Source organism: Montipora capricornis, chromosome 6 (assembly GCF_036669925.1).
Source record: "Montipora capricornis isolate CH-2021 chromosome 6, ASM3666992v2, whole genome shotgun sequence".
NCBI classification, from domain to species: domain Eukaryota; kingdom Metazoa; phylum Cnidaria; class Anthozoa; order Scleractinia; family Acroporidae; genus Montipora; species Montipora capricornis.
The window spans coordinates 64,600,659-64,621,405 of NC_090888.1; the positions used below are offsets into that span (position 1 = coordinate 64,600,659).

General features: G+C 38.1%; 1 protein-coding gene across 3 annotated transcripts; it reads left to right on the forward strand.

Moving 5' to 3' along the window:
• Positions 1 to 180: 180 nt before the first annotated feature.
• On the forward strand, positions 181 to 18,872 carry LOC138052880 (mitogen-activated protein kinase kinase kinase 7-interacting protein 3 homolog). 3 transcript variants are annotated; one of them, XM_068899473.1, is made up of 10 exons: positions 181 to 429; positions 4,846 to 5,158; positions 5,743 to 5,786; positions 9,503 to 9,607; positions 10,111 to 10,210; positions 13,705 to 13,770; positions 14,964 to 15,014; positions 15,424 to 15,480; positions 16,728 to 16,841; positions 17,687 to 18,872. In XM_068899473.1, exons 1-10 carry the CDS (start codon positions 304 to 306, stop codon positions 17,794 to 17,796), a joined length of 1,086 nt encoding a protein of 361 aa, XP_068755574.1. In that variant the 5' UTR covers positions 181 to 303; the 3' UTR covers positions 17,797 to 18,872. The 3 variants fall into 3 exon arrangements, with proteins under 3 accessions (XP_068755574.1, XP_068755575.1, XP_068755577.1); XM_068899474.1 differs by having other exon boundaries at positions 17,690 to 18,872; XM_068899476.1 differs by lacking the exon at positions 15,424 to 15,480 and having other exon boundaries at positions 17,687 to 17,900.
• The last annotated feature ends 1,875 nt before the right edge of the window (positions 18,873 to 20,747 follow it).

Here is a 20,747-nt window from a genome sequence, read left to right on the forward strand (position 1 = left end):
TTTAACGACAGCGAATAGAATTTAGCGAATATTGAAACATTTGGACGACCATACCACTATCTGTACGTGTCAAATCTAATGCGGTCTCGTTTCCAGGTTCTTTAAGTTGTTGGAATCCAAGATGGCGGCCTCAGCTTTTGTTAGTCACGTGTTTCAATGTTATGCGCAGTACGTGTTTAATCTGACGTTGATAAAAGAAGTATAAACTAGTAGGTTGGTGTACTTCCTTCCTAATTTTAGCCCATTTTTCCGTCATCACACTTATAAGAGAAGTTAGAGAAGATTGCCAAAAAAGCTTTGTACATGGTGGACGCGAAATTTTTTATGGCAGCGGAGAGAAACGGCCATAACGGGCATATATTTGAGGCCCTCAGAAATCGATTTCCAGAGATTCCGGAACAAGTCATCTCTCAAACGCTGCAATCCGAGGTAGGCTTTCTTGATTAATTGCTAATTTCAGTTTCATAGGCTCTTTGGACGACATGTGCCGCTGTGTCCTTATCGACTGAATAGAGAAAAGTCAAAGTTAAAATCAGTGTCCAAATTTTTGGGGTTAGACCATAAATAATTTCTATTTCCTCCGCGGACCGAGGACTGTGGGTTGTGAATATTGTGGAGGAGTTGTCTACAGGACCATCGCGTGTTTCCAAGGTATGTCTGCTCTAATTAACCTTGTCGAGCCCACATTTTTCCTTTGTCTTACTTATACCTGACCTTTGTTTGTCTGGCAGATGTTTTCTTTTCTTTTCGATTTTGGCTGGCTTTTGCTTTGGGATTCTTAAACGACTGGGTGAACGAATGTGTATCACCCGAGATCATGCAACCTTAGTGCTCGGTTGTAGCAATATCGAGACTACAGATGTAACAGAGGCTTGTCACATGTTTCTCGGAGGTCCTAATTCTAAGATTCTTCCCTCAACGAATGACATCTGTCTCTGAGACATCCCTTATCGATCGAGTATTCTAGAGCACTTTGCTATACTTTCGCAAGTTTTGAGACGAAGTCTGAATCGAAACTCTTAAACACGTAAACTTTTGTGGTGAGCTTAATAAGTAGCTTCATGGTCAATAGTAATTGATTATTGCAAGTCTTACGAAGATTGCATAATGGTTTCTTTATTTTTGTTTTGAATCGAAATGTTTCGCAGCATGGATCACGGCTATAAATTTCTGGTTGAATCATCATTTACGTTTAAACCGGAAGGAGTATAAATACATTGTAAATCATGTGGTCTTTTGATTAGTGTTCAAGCTTTTGCCACGAACTAATAATTTACGTTGCATTCAACAACTGTGCTTGTCAGGAAGAGACTAATATTATCAACACAAGACTAGGCAATAAAATCTATTTCAAATGATCAATATTATTCTAATGAAGTTATAATAAAGAAATTAAATTTATGTGCTGTTCCTAGGAATTGTGCAAAGTTCATATGGAAATTTTGCAGATTTGGCAGTATTTTTGAGGAATAATGGAATTTAAGATGGTGCTCTTAATTTGCAATTTACTGAATACTTTTCAATTTAATTTTTTTTTGCAAATTTATATCAATCTTTTACTGACATGTTTAAATGTTCACTAGTGTATCTGTTTCCCTCATTTTCATTTCCTTAAAAGGGAAAGAAGAAAATATGACACTGGGATCTATTTCATGGAAGTGTTTCTAAGAATTATTTTTACAGCTGTTTTGGCAAAGTGAGCGTCGAAGAAACTAAAGAACACTTGTATGTGTACAGTGTACATGTATTTCATTAATAAGTCTTTTCTATGTAATGTTTTGATTAAATTCAACATTTAAAAGATGCATATAAGATTGACTTTTGTTATTAAATTTATGAGAAAAACTAACGCGGAGAGATTTCGACGTTTCGATGACATCCTGTCATCATTATCAAGAAAATGAAGGAAAAAAGAAAAAAAATTTTTTTTTTTTGAAGAAAATTTACATAAGTAAGTAGTTAAAAAACTAAACCAAAAACAATAGTCTATTGTTCTAAGCCAGTGAATCATCCAGTGACCTCACACAAAGGAAAACACAAAGTCAAGTAAAAACTTTAGCACGTATTGAATCTGATTGGATGTTAAGGCTTGGTCTGTACTTTTTAATCAGGAGCATCTCGTATACCAGTTTTTACTTGACTTTGTGTTTTCCTTTGTGTGAGGTCACTGGATGATTCACTGGCCTAGAACAATAGACTATTGTTTTTGGTTTAGTTTTTTGACTACTTGCTTATGTAAATTTTCTTCAAAAAATTTTTTTTCTTCATTTTCTTGATAATGATGACAGGATGTCATCGAAACGTCGAAATCTCTCCGCGTTAGTTTTTCTCATAAATTTAAAAGATGGCACAAAAAGAGGTCGAAGTTCAAAATGCAGTGGTTGTTTGATGATAAATTCTTGCTTCATTGTGTAAAATCTGAACTACATGTAGGCAAGGTGACATCAAGGTGATGTTGAAGTCAAAGGATTTCTTAATCTAAATTTGAGGTATATGTCTTGGCTAATTTGCAGCCTGTTTGGCCCAATTGGATACCACTAGTCTTTGTCCACGTCTTGGCTGTATGCTCAGTTTCTTAAAAAATCCTTAACAGAAAGTGCTTCCTTTGCTGCATTAGCTGGAAGTAGTTGGACTTCTCATCTACCCTAGTCCTGTCAGACATGATATGTTCGTACATTTGTAAGTGATACTGCCGGGTTCGACATCTCCGCTAGCCCGGTAGCCCGAGGCTAGTAAAAATTTTGTCGGGCTAGTAAAAAACCACGTTTAATAGCCCGCTGGCTAGTAGGAAAATGGAAATAAACTAGATATGATTAGTTTTAGTTTGAAGTTCACAGTTGATTAAAAAAACAAGAAAGTTTAAAATGTAACGATAATACCAATAATTTTACAAAGAAAACATAAATCTATCATCTTCTGGCATCTTTTTTATCTTGCGTGTCGTTTGTAAACATCGCTAGTTCCCAGACTCTGAGCTTAATGGTTAATGTCTTCCCCAGTCTTCTCCCTACCAATGTTGTGATGCCTTGCACATCGCCTCTCACCATCACTTCGCACTTGAAGCGAAGACGCCACCACGTAAAAAGGGGAAAGCGGCCGAAACTAAAAGTACGAGTAGACAGGAAAGCAGTAAGATTTATGAGAGCACTCAGAGAAAGAGAACTTTTCATCCATCGTGGAAAGCGAGCTTCCCATGGCTTGTGCACTGGCATTCTACGGTTAGCCATCGCCGCGTGCACAAGTGAATGTGAAACAAACATTTTGTTAGCTTTTTCCTTAATAACACATTGTTATCACAATGGAAGAAAAAATGCCAATAAGTTTAGAGTAAGGTTTGCTTGTTTGGGGTTGAAGTAGACCTCGAGGGAAATTGATCCGGGCTACCAAGTTTTGCTTCGGGCTAGTAAATTCTAGAAATCACTAGTCTGGTGGCTAGTAATGCAGGTAGCCAGGTGTTGAATCCTGTACTGTGGGACATTTAAGAATGCACATACTGTTCCAAGGTACAGGGCACAGATTTGAAATGGTGTTGCAATCTTATTCGTTCATGTCGTGTAATAACTCTGATTCTGAAGGCCAAAAATAGTGAATGGTGGTTGATATGTTTTCCTTGTATAGTAATAGGGTGAAACATTTGTGCATTTGTCTTAACTCTTCTTGTTAGTATACATAGAGTTTAGGGAGCCAAAATTTTGAAAAGCTGGAAACTATAAGTCTTATTATTCACTTTACAGCCAAGCTACCGTAAAGGCTTGTGTATAAGCCGCACTCATGTATAAGCCACACCCTCAACTTTCAAGCATGATTTTGGACAAAATAAGAGCTACAAAAAAGCACTCTTGTAAAAAAAAGTAGGGTGTTTGTTTACAGATGTTAACAATAAACTTGACGAAATCTAATGTTGTGTATTTCTAGCCACAGTAATAAGTTAATCAACTCTGAAAATACCTTTTAAAAGATTTTTTAATCAACTTTCCTATTCCCTGTGACTGAAAACAGTTGTCTTCATTGCTAAAGTCCACAGTTGAAATGAAAACGATGGAATTTGCATGAAAAAAGCGCAGGAGAACAATGCAAAACGTTTGCTTGGTAACCACGCAGTGGTTTAACAAGGGAAGTCTGGACATGGAAACGTTCATTTTCGCATCAGCTGTTGCGTGGATATCATGTTTATTGAGATGTATGGAAGCTATCAATTGGAGAAAAATGAGAGTTTAGCAACCCCATGGACAAACACGCCGAGAAAGTGGTGAAGGGCAATGAAACAGTCAACCATTTACCTCACGAGTTCTCCCCAATAGCATGGTATTTTCTTGCACGTAGTGGAGAAATCAGTATTGAGGTGATGGGTCGTAGACAACATTGTGAGCAGCTGTGCAGAGAATGGGGATTCCATGCCAGTTAGAGTTAAACTGCTCAAACAATTTAAGTGCAAATCAAATGCTTGAAAGAACTACTGGCAAGCAAGATTCGGGTTTAGAACCTGAACATGCAAACAAACGGCTCCTTTAGGAACCACCACTTCTACCGAAAGCAGTGATCAATAATGGGTTTCAATATGTTTAATCTTTAGTTACACGTACTCAAGGTTTTCAGTTCAATTTGTGACCCCTACAAGCCAGTTTACTCCCTCTGAAAGCAGTGGTCTCGTGTATAAGCCGCACCCGTGATTTTTGGCCCAATCTTTAAACAAAAAGGTGTGGCTTATACACAAGTCTTTACGGTACTTGTCATATTCAAACTTACAAACCAAAATGTTGGACCTTGCAGAGTGAGATCCAAAAGCGTCGCTGCATAATTATGTATTTAAACTTGATTTTTTGCTTTTCTTGTCCACTTTTCCAGCATGGAAATCCAGAACGTTGTTTAACCATTCTGTCAGCTGAAAGTAACAGGATCCTGTACGGTGGAACTGACGTGATTGACAGCCCCATGCCAGTACAGCCTTCGTCTCAGAACACCCCCACTGACGAACCAATAACAATCAGCATTCCATCTTCCACCACTCCGCCTTATTTACCGAGCAGAATAACACCTCCTTTACAACCAATGATGAGACCCACCACAGTTGCACAGCCTAGTCCCCCCTCAGGATATGTGTCACCTGGCCCAGCAGACAGACCTCCGTCATCTTCTTCCGCTGCATCTTATGACCTCAGTATGTCAAGCATAATTGTTCTATTTTTAGAGATAGATACACTGTAGTATTACTTATGTTGTTCAACTTGAGTTACAAGCCTAAATCAACTCTGTGCAACAGGGGAATCTTTACAAGTTCGTAAGATTTTCTTTATTAGCATGTTCCTGTTCTTTGTAATGAGCCATGAAACTGTCACTCAATTTTTAAGGTGCATTTCATGTTTAGCTTTCACCAAAAACTTGAGACTAATCCACCAGAAAATTTTGTAGGGCTGTTGCTTCGAAGAATTGAAATTTTACATACTGTGTAAGGCTCATTTGCACTTTTGCCACCCGATAATTTATCAGTTTTTCTTGGCTAATGTTTTGCTTATTATAATTTTAGAGATGACTTAGTTAACAAGTTTTTTGAACTTTTGAAACCAGTTTGTTTCAATTGGCATTGCAGTTGTTTGATAATGATGATGATAATAATAATAATAATAATAATAATAGTAATAATAATAATAATAATAATAATAATAATATTTTATGATGATGATGATGATGATGATGATAATAATATCATTATTAATAATTGTGTTGTTTGTGTTTTATTTTCAGCATTACTTTGTCATCAAAGACAGAGACTGGAAACCCTCAAAAAGGTATGTTTTTTGTTAATATTAATATCCAGTTTTTTTATAGTTTTGATGTGTGAATGGTCAAGAGGAAGATTCCCATTTCACATAATTTGTTACAGCGTGTACTGTCAGTTTTTGACATCTAGGCTCAACTGACAGTCAACCAATAACATCGACTTTGTTGACCAATCATATCAGTGACCATGGGCCAGTTGCTTGAAGCCTGGTTATGGCTAACCGCTGGTTAAGTGGTGTCAAAACCTATAGGTTTCCATGGTATTTAAGGCTGGTTAGCGCTAACCATGCTTCGAGCAACCCTGAGCAGAGTGTTTATACCATCTACTGAAGTTACATATTAAATGACTTGCCCCTGAAGATGACTTCTGCTCAGGTTGTTGAAAGATGATGTCATCCTAAACAGTCCTTCTCAGGACTACACTCACCTGGATGATCATATCTCACTTAAAGGAATATGGTCAGCCATTGCACGTGCACACTGAACACCATGTTTTAGTCAAGTTACAGTACTCTAAGTAATCAGCCCGGATGAGTACCGTAAAAGTCCATGTATAAGCCACACCTCCAATAGACCATATTCGTATTCTCAGTATTGGACTGGAACTAGCTTGCAATGGAGACTAATGCGGGGGAATGTATTAAAAAGTATTTTGCATTTGAAAAGATTCCCCCGCATGAGCCTCCATTGCAAGCTAGCTCCAGTCTAATACCGAGAATATGAATATGGTCTATTTGGAAGCTTGAATATGAAAAAAACATAGAGACAACACATTTTGAAGTTCCAATGAAGTTTTAATAGTAAACAGACGAGAACAAATAGTAAAGTATGTCCGGTTTTTCAAAACACTGACATGGTGGTTGTTATGAGCTTTCATATCAATTAAGTCCTTAGAGAGTGAAAGTTCACTTGTCTTATCTTTATCTTGTGGGTTTACATGTACTTTCAATTTTGAAAAACTTCAGATGCTCTCTTAATGTCTTTGTTTTTCGAGACTATCACTTCAACTGCTCCATGAAGTTGAAAATTAAAGGTGATTGAAACGATATGCACAAGTGCTTAGTAGCCATGCTTTGAAATGTGGAGAGGAGTCTAGGCATCACAATGAAACAGTGGGCCATTTTCCTCATTTGTATTCGCGAATATCATAATATTTTCTCGCATGCGGCGGGAAGATATGCATTGAAGTGACTTGCCGCAGGCATTATAGCAAACAGCTTTGTGGAGGAATGAAGATTCTCTTTGGTTTGGTCAGTTGTTAGGGTAAAGTGAAAATAATATTATAATCACTTGAAAGAACTCTTGAAGGGCAAGAATCGCAAAATGAACGCTTCAAGATACAAACGGTTCCTTTAGGAACCACCACTCATGGAAAAGTGAAAAAGGCAATTATCAACAACAAAATGCTTGCGGTTTGTTATATCTTTATTCAGTGACATCTTGAGAATTTTTTACGAATGCTAATTTAGGCCTTATGAGGAAAAAAGGTGTGGCTTTAAATATACATGGACTTTTATAGTAAATGTGTTATAGACTTAAAGTGCTACTGTGACGAAATTTGCATCTTCCCTATCTAAGCCATTTTGGCACATAAACACGTAGTCTGTGCGAGAAGAAGAGTGCTGTTTACCATTTTCAAATATCTCTTTTTGTTCTGGAGATATTCAAGTTTTTTAATATGCAAATTAGCCAAGTGATGACGTCATAAACCCAACCAAATTTTGATCAAGTATGATGGAGAAAGATATCTCAGCCAATTTGTATCAGAAGTACTTGGTTCTTTGCACTAAGATTCTAGTAGATGTGTTCCAGAATATGAGCATACCATTTTTGTTACCATGGAAACATACTGGGTTCCAGACCTCCCTGACATTAAGAGCTTTGCAGACCACCTTTGGCGTTCTGTTTTGATATTTGCAAATGGTGCCTCATCTGCATGATCCTGCCAGCATATCAAGATGTTAGGTCATGTTTGTGGCCTTGGTAAATGTATTTCTAGCCTGAGATCACCAAAATATTGAAATCAGGTTGAAGGGGACTGGAAAAGAGTGAGTTGCCATGGGAACCAATTTCTTTACAGTCATATGTGTGTTGCCTTCAGTACTATTAGCCCACCAAGTTTCAATGGTCTCTGTTGCAAATTGACCGAGATAGCTCTATTTATATTCTTGATGTTCTATTGGGTTGGGTGAATGACGTCATCAGCCTTCTCATTTGCATATTTAACACATTTTTCAAACTTAAATATCTCCGGAACCAATGCAGATATTTCCAAACGGTAAACAGCATTTTTAATGTTTTATGGTACTCTATGCGATAAACCAAAAAACTCCAGGGATAAAAATTTGATCGCAGTAGCACTTTAAAATCTTATGAAAACCCAAGAGGATTGAAAGAGATCTCAAGCAGGTAAACTCCACAGTCATGCAATTTGATTTTGGGTTGAGCTAGTGACTTTTCAAACTAAGAAAGCTAGTGTCCAGGTCGTCACAGTCCAAACGCTGACTGTGTCCCTTCAATAATGATGGTCATGTAAACGAGCTTGCAAAGCCATGGCAAAGTTGGGATCAGAGCTGATAAATTTGCCCAGCCTTTTGTCCTTACGAAAATTCAAATTCTTCTCACAGTCTGGCTGAGATTGAAACCTTGAGACACATCATGGAAGTTTCAAAAGTCTGTAATTAATAATAATAATAATAATAATAATAATAATAATAATAATAATAATAATAGGTGAGCACACGCAGCAAGTGCTTCACAATGATTTGATTCTGGTGTGGATAGCAAAGCGCTTTCACCAGAATTGTTATACATTTTGCAACTTCAAAATTCAAGTGACTTTTGTTGCGGTCATAATCTTCACGAATATTAAAACCGCAACAACGGTCATTTGAGGTTGCAAAATTGATGTATGGCAATACCACTGAGATAATACCTCGCAACACATTTTGCTACATTGGGAAACATTTGCTACGTATGCTCGCCATGTTTTGTCTTGATCTTTATTGCGGCAAGATGTGCAAGGCAAGGGTCATAGTTGTTTACCTCAACATTTTATTTCAAGAAATAATTTCTTTTGTGCTTACCTTTTCTTTTCCTTTCATCCATGACTTCAGCAATAATAATAATGATAATAATAATAATAAAATTAATATTAATATTAATAATAATAATAATATATCAAATACGAAGTGTTACAAATGAACCCACTGGGAACTCGGAAAAATCCAAGCCCCAGATGGGATTCGAACCCACGACCCTCCGTGACCTAATACGGATGCTCTTAACCACTGAGCTACTGGAGACTCTATGGTGAGCAAGGGTGAAATGTGGGGCTCGGATTTTTCCGAGTTCCCAGTGGGTTCATTTGTAACACCTTGTATTTGATATATGTTAATAATAATAATAATAATAATAATAATAATAATAATAATAATTTTTATAATTTTTATTATAATAATAATAATAAAACTTGTATAGCACCAATATCAATATACGCTATTTTCATCAGCACTTAAAAATAATATAAAACTGGTTACTTAATAAATAACTAAACTGCTGTCAAAATTACGTAAAACCTACTAAAAAGTTAACAAGTTTAAAAAGCACATAACATTACCTATTAATAGCTTTCTGGAATAATTACCTGAAAGCTTTCTGAAATAAAGTAATTAGTCATTGGAACCTCAAATTTCTGTGTTTGATACATCTGTTTCTTTTACAGGAAATATTGAATGAGCGCAGTAAAGTTAGCAGACTGAGAAGGGAATGCCAGGAAAAAGAAACTGAAATAATTGACGTCAAATTTCGTGTTGCTGCTAATCCCACAGTAAGAGCAATTTTTGGTGATTTTAAGTAGCATTTGAATGTATACACTCATGACAAGCTGAGACTTTGTACAGTGTTTGTTTAAGTAATTCTAATTTAAGCTTTGTTGGATTCCTAATTTGTACAGTGTATGTAAATCATTGTAGCATTCAAGGCATCTGTTAAATCTAACGACTCAGGCAATGATGGCATTTTAATGAATTGTTGGAGACTGGGTCTACAGATATTTTTGATTGACAGTTAAGTTGCATGCAGTTAGTGACTTTGATTGAACTTTGCCTGAGTTGTTTGTCTCATGTCTGTGGCAAGGGCTTATAAAAACCCGTCTACAAAAACAAATTTTCTTTTATGTGACCTATGATTTTGTCAGGCATCATTTGATTAACAGGAGGTATCTCTGGCAGAATCAACAATATTGGTCTTAGAACCCAGTTATTGTGTTTGATATGACTTCATTGTGATAGAACTGCATGACACAATTTGTTAATTTGCTGTGTTTTGTAGTGTACAGACGTAAAACACCTTCGGGATGAAAATCATGTGCTCAGAGAGGAAATTGAACATATGACTCGAGAAATTGATGGACTTAGCAATGGGCGTGATGGTAACTACCCTTTATAGTACTTTACTTATGTGATTGAATGCCATTTAGGTCAACCACTAGTCAAAGAGCAGTTAGCTTTATAGGGATTATAGGTTCATTTCCTGCTGCACAGGCTCATTTAGGCCAAGCAATCTCAGTGTAGGGGCCAGTTTTTAGCTACGGTGGCGGAAAGTTGTGCAGTTATTCTTCATTCAAGCCTGGTTTTCACTAGCAATGCAAGCACAAGCGTAAGCATAAGTAGCTTATGCTTAGCTTAGTGAAAACGAACATTGACATAAGCCTCAAAATCAACCATGGCATCCCCCACATCATCATATCATCATCATCATATCATATATCTCTCTTTACCCTTGGATTTTAGAGTAGCTTGGTGTAGCTAATATCTGCAAGCATTTACCTCCCAACCATGATACACCACAGAAGACAGACCACAACACCGGGAACTACATGCCCTACTCTTTGCGACAAGTGTGTGGGTTCTTTTACATCCCACAGGATCATGAACATGGAAAGGTTATGAGACAGGGCCTACGGTTTATCGTCCTTATCCGAGAAGACTAGAGAGTTTAACCATTTGCAGATGTAATTACAAAGGCAGCACTTTCTTCTCAGTTATTTAAAGACCCTTAGTCTTGGTCCGGCCGGAGTTGAACTCACGACCTCCCGCTTGAGAGCCCGGTGCTCAACCAACTGAGCCACCGGTGCGCCATTTTGTTCAAATTCTCAGACGCAGCGAATCTGGAATAAGTGCTTTAATTGGCAAATTTCCTTTTGTTTATGCTGCATTTCGTTTTCACACAAGGCAAGCGAACGCAAGCATACAACTGTAAGTGCCAGCACAAGGAAAAGGAAAAAAATTCAATGCTTGTGCTTATGCTTGTGTGAACTCTGTTTTCACGGTGAAATAAACGCTCTTATGCTTGTGATTGTGCTTGCGTCGCTGGTAAAAACCAGGCTTCAACTGTTTTTCTTGTAGCATTAGTGAGTGCTTATCTTTTCTACCTCCTCCCCATCCACTTCCATTCTTTTCCACTGTTAATGCATGTGACAGGTGTACCGAGGTGTCTCTGTTTGTTGGCTCATGGATAATGTAGGTTGCGGGCAGTGCTTGAAATTAAAAAAATTCCAGGTTGTCCCTGTTTCGAAAGCCGGGTAACCAAAGCAGTGAATTAGGTTGCCTACTAGGAAACCCCTACGATTATTTTAACTGCACTCTGTGATGAGGTGCAAACTCATGCCATGGCTATAGAGCTTGGGTATCTATCCCATAGTTCTTAGTGTGTGCCTGTGGTTAAGTCTGGGTTTGTGATTTTCCTATCTGACATGTAAGAGCGACAGATATTGAAAACACAGGAAAATGCTTAGTTGGGGCAAAATTATTATGATCATTTACTTCGCACTATTTTTGGACATTGACAATAGAATTTAGGTAAGCAATGTGTAAGTTGTGTGCTACCTGTGATTAATTCGTTTTCTATTTTAGGTTGGGTTGTCCGTTGTTTTTATCCTCAGACAACTAGGCTTTAATCACTCACTGAAAAAATATGTCCCCATTAACCCTTTGACGTCCAAACCGGCCAAAGCCCGGCCAGACTTAGTATTTTACTCTAATGCCAGACGATTTTACCCGTCAGTGGGGAACCCCTTGGAGTCATTGGGTTGAATTCTAACAAAAACTGGTCGCCTGGTAAAATTTCGGGTCGTCTGGGACGACCGGACAACTGCTAATTTTGAGCACTGGTTTGCGGGTGTTGTGTAGTTCAAGAAAATATCCATACCCAATACCCCCCCACGGAAGGGAGTTTACCCGTAGATGACCCCCCTCCCCTCTGGATTTTCCAAAATCGGCTCATAAAATTGACCCCCCTCCCCTCCGGAAATTTTGTCATACTCCCCCTGAAAATAATTTATTATCATTCATTGTGGAAACCAAAAATAAGTTATTTTTTTAGCGCAAGATACTGAATTTTGAGCCTTACTGCTTTTTTTTCCGGTGGATTTGCGATGAAAATTATAGATATAATCCCGTAAATTCCGCTTCATAATTTTGACAAAACAGCATTTACTTAAATAGTTCATTTCTGAGGCAGTTTGAGAGAGAAATGCTGAAAAAGAAATTCTTTACACCGCACCAATCGGCGTCCTGTTGACTGGCGGTGAAAATTTGACGTGTCGCCGATTTCGAAATGTGCATAATTTCACTTTGCCGGCATTTATTTCTGATGGTGTCAGGCTGTGGTAAACTGCCTTGTACTGCACCTTCTCTGAAAACCTGCTTGAACCTTGAAAATCTTTACAGAACATTTTTTTAAATTCAACGTTTTGTCGAAAATGACGTTGCAAGCACCATGCCTGCGTTTGAAAACATGTCAGCCTCGCACACTACATGGAATGTAAACAAACTTGTGTGAATGAACTTATGTTGGAGGGGGGAAGGGGGGGCTGTCTCAATGAATTTTTTTCCCCGACCAGCCTCAATTTTCATACAGCTGTACATAAAGTTTTGTTGTTTGCATTTTGCTTCCAGAGTCGCAAATGCAAAAAAATAAATCTTGCTAATTTAAAGGTTAGGCTCGATATTCTGTCGCAGCTAGAGTCCAACCATAGATAAATAAATGACTTGTCACATATAAGCCGAAGACAAAGAGAAAATTTTGTTTTCGACACCCATTTTGAATCACGCAGAAATCATAACATTTACAATAAGCCCAAGTAAAATTAATGTAATTTAAGGGAAATCCTGAGAAATTCCTGGGCCTTTGAACCCCCTCCCCCCCATACCCCAGAATGTCCAATTCCTCCCGTGGGGGGGGGGGGGGGTATGGATGTTTTCTGGAAATACACATTGCTACTTTTTTCCATTGACTCCTTGGAGTGAGACTAAAATGGATTTTATTCTTTCTAGCGCCAGATGATTTTACTCATCAATGGGGGCAGTACAAGATTCAATGGGTTAAACCCCCCAGCCAAAACCTCTACATATAGCCTCCCAACCCTCAAGACTGACTCCTAGGAGTTACTTGTCGTAGGGGTGCGCCTGAGAAGTCAGTGGGTTAACGATATATTCTTTCAGTCCTAAGATTAAAATTTACTTTGCCAGTGACAACATTTGGTTTCTCTACTCAAACCAGCCAACTTCGAATTTTATTGAAGCCCCTTATTTGTGCCATAAATAGTTTTAGTATAATTGCATGGGTGATTATTGAACATTCTCTGTTCTATTGGTTGCTTTTGACCTGATTATTAAGTGATAATCACCTAGGCATTTTTTTCAAAATGGCCACAAGCTGTTTTGTCAAGGTGACAGATGAAGAAATTAATTGTTTTGAAGAAAATGCATACTTTTCAAGTTATCACCCATGTAATTATACTATTTAAAACAATATGATTATTATTCACCTCAGGCTCAGTGAATATCGGTGAATAATTCATCTCGCCTTCGGCAAATAATTATTTAACAACATATCTTAATTGATTTTTCATATTTTACTCAGTTGTTATAGGTCATCCACACAGTAATCCAGCACTAACGCAATATCCGTCTGGTTATCAAGTTCCAGGTACTATGTAATTCACTTAAGCAGACAATCAGCATCAAAATTGTTGAGACACTCTTATTCTTTAGGGTTGATTTCAAGCTCACTGCGAAAATGGCCCCTTCCCCCGCACCCCCGGGACAATGTTGTGTTTTCTTCTGTTTCCTACGAGCCTTGTCAACAGCAGTACAACATTGATTAGGGTGGGAGAGGGAGGGGTATCCCGGAAAAGTACTTTTTGGACAAGTTTTCTTTGCAAACAGTGAAGGTGTCGTTGCCAGTGTGCTCTGTTGGCAACTGTCTCAACTAATTTTGTAGCCGATTGAGAGGTCTTCAGTCAGGATTATTATTTTTAATTTACTTGTAATTTATTGTAATAATTACTATTACTCTACTTTTGTGTAGATACAGTACATGAAAAGTCATTCCAGTTATGTATGAGCAGTTCTTGAATTTGTATAGATGATCATCTGAAAAAAATTACATGTATTGGCTGTTTGCAGGCCTTGTACGTAATACTAGATTTGAAGACCCAGGTATCTTTTGCGTTATTAGTAATGTGAGATGAGCTACAAATTGAGTGCTTCAATTTCGTATGTTTTCTGTTTCCATCTCTTTTTTTACTTGTCCCAATTATTGTTGTCACTGTTATTATTATTATTACTATTGTTAATATTATTATTACTGTAAGTTGACAGTCACTCATGAGTCGTGAAACTTGACTTTAGACGTGATTCTCAATCTAGTTGCAAGTCGAGTTTCACAAGTTGCAAGTTACTTGTGAGTCAAGAAAAATAATGAACTTTTTGCTTGAATGATCTCGAGAGAAATAAATTGGACATGTAAAGCACACTTGTGTGTTGTACATGGATTATTATTACAATTATTATTATTATTCCCCTAACTCATCCCCTATGGTAACCAGATACGACACTGTATCTGGTGCATTGAATCTTGCACTTTACTGCACAGATAGCAGGCTACTTTATGCAGTGAACAGTGCTGTTTAATTCACTCCTTGCATTCAAAAATGCCATTTCTAGTATTTGATGTAGTGAATTTCTTGTGTTAACATTTTAAAGCATTCTGAAATGCAAATGTACACTGTAAATGGATTTTTGGCCTTATTAAAATTGAATGAAACCTGTGGAATGATTTGGTGACAAGACAAATCCAAAGCTCCAGATGTCAGTCTGACACTGTTTTTTATCTTCCAGTGAGAAGAGCTGAAAGCTTTCCATCAAGTAGGCCCCACAGTGGTACCAATGGTATGTTTTCATGATTCACACCTTTGCTTGACTTGCTCGCAGGATGTAGTTTTTACTTGAAAGCTACGTTGTACCCTTTTTTTTTTTCACTGTAATTATTTTTTAGAAAAAATTTTGGAAACCCAAAAAGAAATAATTATTGCTCAAAATGGTTTGATGATCTTAACGCAACATTGTCATCATTATCGTTTCATAAGAACTACATGTATGTAAAACACTGTCTTCTCAAAATTGAAACCAAGAAATTCGCAAAGTAAAATAAGCCACTTCTCAATTAATAATTTAAAGGGGTTTGTTTTGACAAGCTGTTGCACTGGCCACTATTAATGATAATTTTATTCTAACACACTCACCAAATTCAGTTTTAATGTGATTGAAAGAAATAATAACCTATTTTTCTTATTATAAGGTCCTGTTTCTGGCCTGCAACGGTTCTGTTCAATGTTCAGCACTCCTCCTCCTCATGGTAACTTAACCTTAATAGTGAATTTTAAGGTTTAATCTTGTAACCATGACCTGGACTCCTGTCTGGAAGATCTTTCTTTAAATCGGTGACGAGTCAGTCTGTTTCAGGGCAAAGGGTCAATCAATCAGTCAGTCATTTCAATCAATTAATTACTGAATTTTAATTACTGACTTCCTGTTCTTGGAAAAGAACTGTAGACAACAAGCCTCGCCTCTTTCGTAATCTCTGCGGAATGTTAAAGAACGCACACTGTTTGCAAAGATAAATGTAAGGGCACAGAGTTTTCGGTGCGGTGGTATGATCTTCGGCACCACTCAAATTGGCAACTGCTCTTGGGCCGGCTCCTTTTACTTGGCAAAGTTAATAAACTATACAAACTATGTAAATCAGTTAGGCGGTCAACCAGCCAGTGTCTCTGTCACTTAGTTTTCAATTACTTCAATGTAGCTTCTTGATAAACTGTGGGACGCTAACTTAAATGAAAGCCAATCAAGGATTGACTTAAAGGGGCTAGGTCACGCAATTTTAGGCAATTTCAGCACTGATCAAATGGTCATAGAATTAACTAAAATATCAAAATAACTGTTCAAAACTATAGAAGAATTCTAACAAAACACGGGGAAGCCAAGAAGGGACATGGATGAACAAAACTGGAGAGGATTGAAATGGATGGAATTTGGGTAAATTTGAAAAACGTCGGCCCACCTTTTTTCAAATTTATATCAGTCTATATCAAAATGTCATTTACAAAGCTGGAAAATCATTCTCAGTTGTTGTGTGGCCGTGGTTTTGCAATTTGACGTTTAGAGCTCATAATTAACAAAATTAAGCAAAATTACCTTAAATAGCGTGACCTAGCCCCTTTAATTTAAATCAAAGACCTCTCTTTACTGGAACAAAATGGTCAATTTCAGTGCAAAGTACATGTACAAAAAGTAAATTAACAGATGTATGCACTCATGAACGACTCTAGCTTGAAGGTCTGCGTAAAAGAGCTCTACACCATCAAACACTGATGGCCACAACTCGCCTTTACATTTAGATAACTATGGATCATTTAAGACCTCTCTCTGGTGCCCAACGATGTTCATTGTTATTCTTTAGTATTTTTAAGCTTTGTGTGATGAACATTGTTATTTTTTTGCTTTTTTTATTGTCGTTTTTTTGTGCCACTATAAAAACTCCATTCCATTCTGGTTGTCAACTCATGACGCCAATTTTTTGTTATTTTTTCACTGTTGATACAGGCGAGGAAGGTTCGCCTGGAAGTCTTAGTCCCCCAGCAGACGAGGGAAGCTTGGAGTGGGAGTTCCTTCCGCCAAATCATCATCACCATCATCATTCCACTGTGCACCGTTCGGGTAAGTGTCGTTATACTTTGTGGGTGGGGCTTGGTTGGGTTTTAGAAGTTTGTTGGGTGGGGTGGGGGAGGAGGGGGGGTTATGGCAAATAGTAAATGCGATTTTTTGGTGGCATGAGGCTTCACTGTTTATTACAAATAGGAAAGGAGGGTAAAGTTTTCTTAGAACGCTTTTCTGTGGAAACGAGGAAACGTCCTAAGTTACAAATCTAGGATAAGGGAGGGCTTTAAAGTTTCGAGAAGTTTTGATTTCGTTGTACTAAAGATTTTAGTGTGGGTTTAGCCCTGTGACTCTCAGGAGTGATCAGTACGTAAAGTCTCCTCACAATTTCAATGAAATGTCAGACACTGAGATATTGAGAATGAAGATGAGTATCAGGTTAAGAGGTGTGATCTTGACACCAAATTCTCATGACTACCCAACAAAGAAGTCATTGTCGCTAGTTAGGAGAATGAATGTTTCGGTCTTCGGAGTAAAAACGTTAAGGTTCAGTATATAGAAAATATATGAAAGTCTCTTTGGGGGGGGGGGGGGGGTGGGGGAATAGGCCATTTTCAAAACTACCGTTATACTCTCTTTGTCCGCCCAAATTTTGAATAAGCATTGTTTCCAGTTTCTCTTGGGAGTTACAATGGTCCCAAGAGAAAACAAAAAAACAATGCTTATGCAAAATTTGGGGGAACAAACATAGAATATTATGGTATTTTTGAAAGTGGCCTATAATTTCATTTTACGGCGAAATAAGTATGATTGCGCTAACTTGTCAATTAAAATGACGCAAACCACATGCAATATATATGTAACTTTTGTTTGCGTTATTTTTGTCTCTCTTTTTTCCTCCCCAGAAGACACAACATGGACGTGTGCAGTTTGCACTTTTGCGAATCACGATGCCTTGGAGATTTGTGAAATGTGCGAAATGCCAAGAAACCGTTCACTGGAAGCTCGGGCGTAACGGAACAAGGAACAGAGGACTTTGGCAGGATCAAAGTGTTGGCTTTTTAAGTTATGAAAACATCAAGAACGTCAGAAGAAATCTCTTTAATAGGAAAAAAGAAATAATATCGGACAGTTGTTGTTGTTGTTTTTGTACGCAATAACTTTGTTTTGTGAGAACTAAGTAGGAAGGTTTTCAACATTCTGACCCCAGAAGAGTTTCATGAAATTAACGACGTCAATCGATCTATTTTTTTCTTTTATAATTGATGTTTGTATCTGACGTCACGAGGGCCATTCTGGATGGCAAGAACAATAACCTGTCTCTCCGCTAGGAAGTAGGAACTGAACTGTTTTTATTATGCAAATTATGCGAAAATAAATAGGTGGGTTTCAACTGACGTTAGAACGGCCATGTTAGTGCACAGAATTTGACTCTTTTATATTGAAAAACATGAGCCATCATAGACCTTATTCACGATAGCCGCCATGTTGGATTTGCTGTTATCATGCAAATTAGCTACACACTTCTGAGGGGGCAAACAACACAAGTTCGAGAGCTTATAACGAACATCTTAGCCACACAGATGATTTCTTTCATGTTTATTGAATGTTTATCACCTAAGTAGTAAAATAGAATGCCTAAACAAGTTACTTCGATTTTTTTACCGAAAAATTAGCAGATAACGAAGTAGAAAGTCAAAATGTCGGAGGCAATCAAAAGATATAAAATTATTATAAAAGGTACTTAATTCTAAATTCTAAAATGTACTTTTAGCAATGTTAATTCAATATTTTCGCCTTTATTCCAATGTTTGCCCCCCAGCATAACACATGGCTAATTTGCATGACAATTTGAAAACCAACATGGCGGCTATCGTGAATAAGGGCTATTTGCTAATGTTTTGTACACCAACATGGCCGTCTCATCACGTGTCTGATTTGTATTGCCATCCAACATGGCCGCCGTGTCGCGTGGGTGCAAACCAAGAATTGGGGTCGTATCCACTGAAAACCGTAAGTTGTTGGTCGGTCGCCTTAAAAAATGGCACAGAGTTGACTTAAAGTAAAACAGAAAAGAAAAACAACCTTAAATGCGTGTATCTTATTTCAATTGTTGTATTTTAAAGGAATTTCATTTCGTTTCCAGCAAATCCAGTTTTAGTTTTCGTAGTGAAGGACCTAACCCTGGAAATAACCTGACTCCTGGCTATATTTTGTTTTTATGGTCTCATTCTCTGAAAACCCTGTTAAGATTATCCCGCCAGGTCGTACAGGTGCTGCCAGAAATAGACCACAACACCGGGAGCTCCATGCCCTACTCTTCACGTACGTTGTTAACAGTGTGAACAGTTAGGGTTGTGGGACGAGGCGAATATGGTTGGCGGAATGGCGCAAAACCTGCAGTTCAACATTTTCTCTCGTTAACAATAAAATTCGTCCAAATATCAACGGCTAATGCAATAACCAACACTTAAAACACGCCTAATCAAACAACAAAAGTAAGTGAACATCAACGACAACGAATTACCTCAAAGAGATGTCAACACGCGGGTCAACAATTTGGGGACGAGCGACTGGCTATGGTCGGGGAAGGTCGGAACAGGCAAATGCCGGCACAGGGCGGCCTGCATGGAAGAGACTAGCCAAAGTACTGAATAGGGCTTGTTCTTTATATATTTATAACACTGAGCAATTTTACTACAAAAGTTTCGAAACTCTTCTAAAAGGGTTGAAAAGCCTTATGCCGGAGAGAAAAGGGAAAGGAACAGAAAGTTCAGATTCCTGAGTGAACGAAATGATATGTGAATCATATATTGAACTGCGGATATGAAATCAAGTGAAGCTATGATCCTCGCAGTTATGAACGCAATTTTAGCAATTGCGTAGAGAAGCGTGAAAAATTCGGGACTTCAACGGTGTTTGAACCCCTTGACCTCGCGATAAGGGTGCGACGCTCTAACCAACTGAGCTATGAAGCCACTGACGTTGGGAGCTGGTCACAATTTTAGTATTGGCTAATTTTAGAAGTGGCCTCATAGCTCAGTTGGCTTGAGCGTCGCACCGGTATCGCGAGGTCACGGGTTCAAACCCCGTTAAGTCCTGAATTTTTCAGGCTTCTCTACGCAATTGCTAAACCTAGGAACGCACTGGTTTCCTTCACGCGATAAAGCGCGACTAAACCCTGAGGCGCCTACAATCTCTTAAATCGCAAAATAGGAAGATCACAAGCTCTTGGACCACCTCAAGTAGGAGCACTACTTCTTTCGCCTTCAAAAACCAAGCGGGGCTATATACGGTAAGGAGGGTGACCTAGTAAGTCCCCACCACCTCCTACCGATTTTATCAAAGGTACTTGAGCGATGTGTCCACTCTAGAATTTTTAATCTGATTGAGCCATATCTAAGTCCTTCACAGCATGGTTTTAGCATGGGAAAGTATAGATCCTGTGTTAATCAACTTGTCATGGAAAAGGCATTCGATAAAGTGCCCGCACATGAGAGGCTTCTATACAAGTTGGAGTATTTAGGTATTCGCAATCCTTTGCTGCACTGGATGTGTAGTTACCTCACACACAGACGGCGCTGAGGGTCCCTCGACGGCATCTCCGATTGGAAATATGTATCTGTCGGCGTCCCACAAGGCTCCATAATCGGTCCTATTTTATTCTTATTTATATTAATGACACCGGATCAGAGTTATCTCCTGATACTTTTTACGAGGTCATTTGGACAGAGACATACTGCAACAAGACTTATCAAGCTTATAATCAGTGGAGTGAAACCTGTGGTATGAAGGTTAACACTAAGTGAGAAATGTAAACAATACTTCATCACTAACAATAAGATACTTCTGTAAGATACCTCTTACAGCCTTGGAACCGAGCGTATTCTATTGTTAACGGAAGAAAAAGACTTAGGGTTGTTAATAAGTCACAACCTGTCCTGGCATAATCATATCATGGCCAAA

What these genes read in the sequence shown, in the direction of transcription:
- LOC138052880 (XM_068899473.1), top strand. Translation starts at nt 304, where the DNA reads ATGGTGGACGCGAAATTTTTTATGGCAGCGGAGAGAAACGGCCATAAC. An exon ending in GACTGGAAACCCTCAAAAAG is followed by an intron (nt 5,787 to 9,502) that starts GTATGTTTTTTG and finishes TTTCTTTTACAG; the next exon opens with GAAATATTGAATGAGCGCAG. An exon ending in GTGTTGCTGCTAATCCCACA is followed by an intron (nt 9,608 to 10,110) that starts GTAAGAGCAATT and finishes TGTGTTTTGTAG; the next exon opens with TGTACAGACGTAAAACACCT.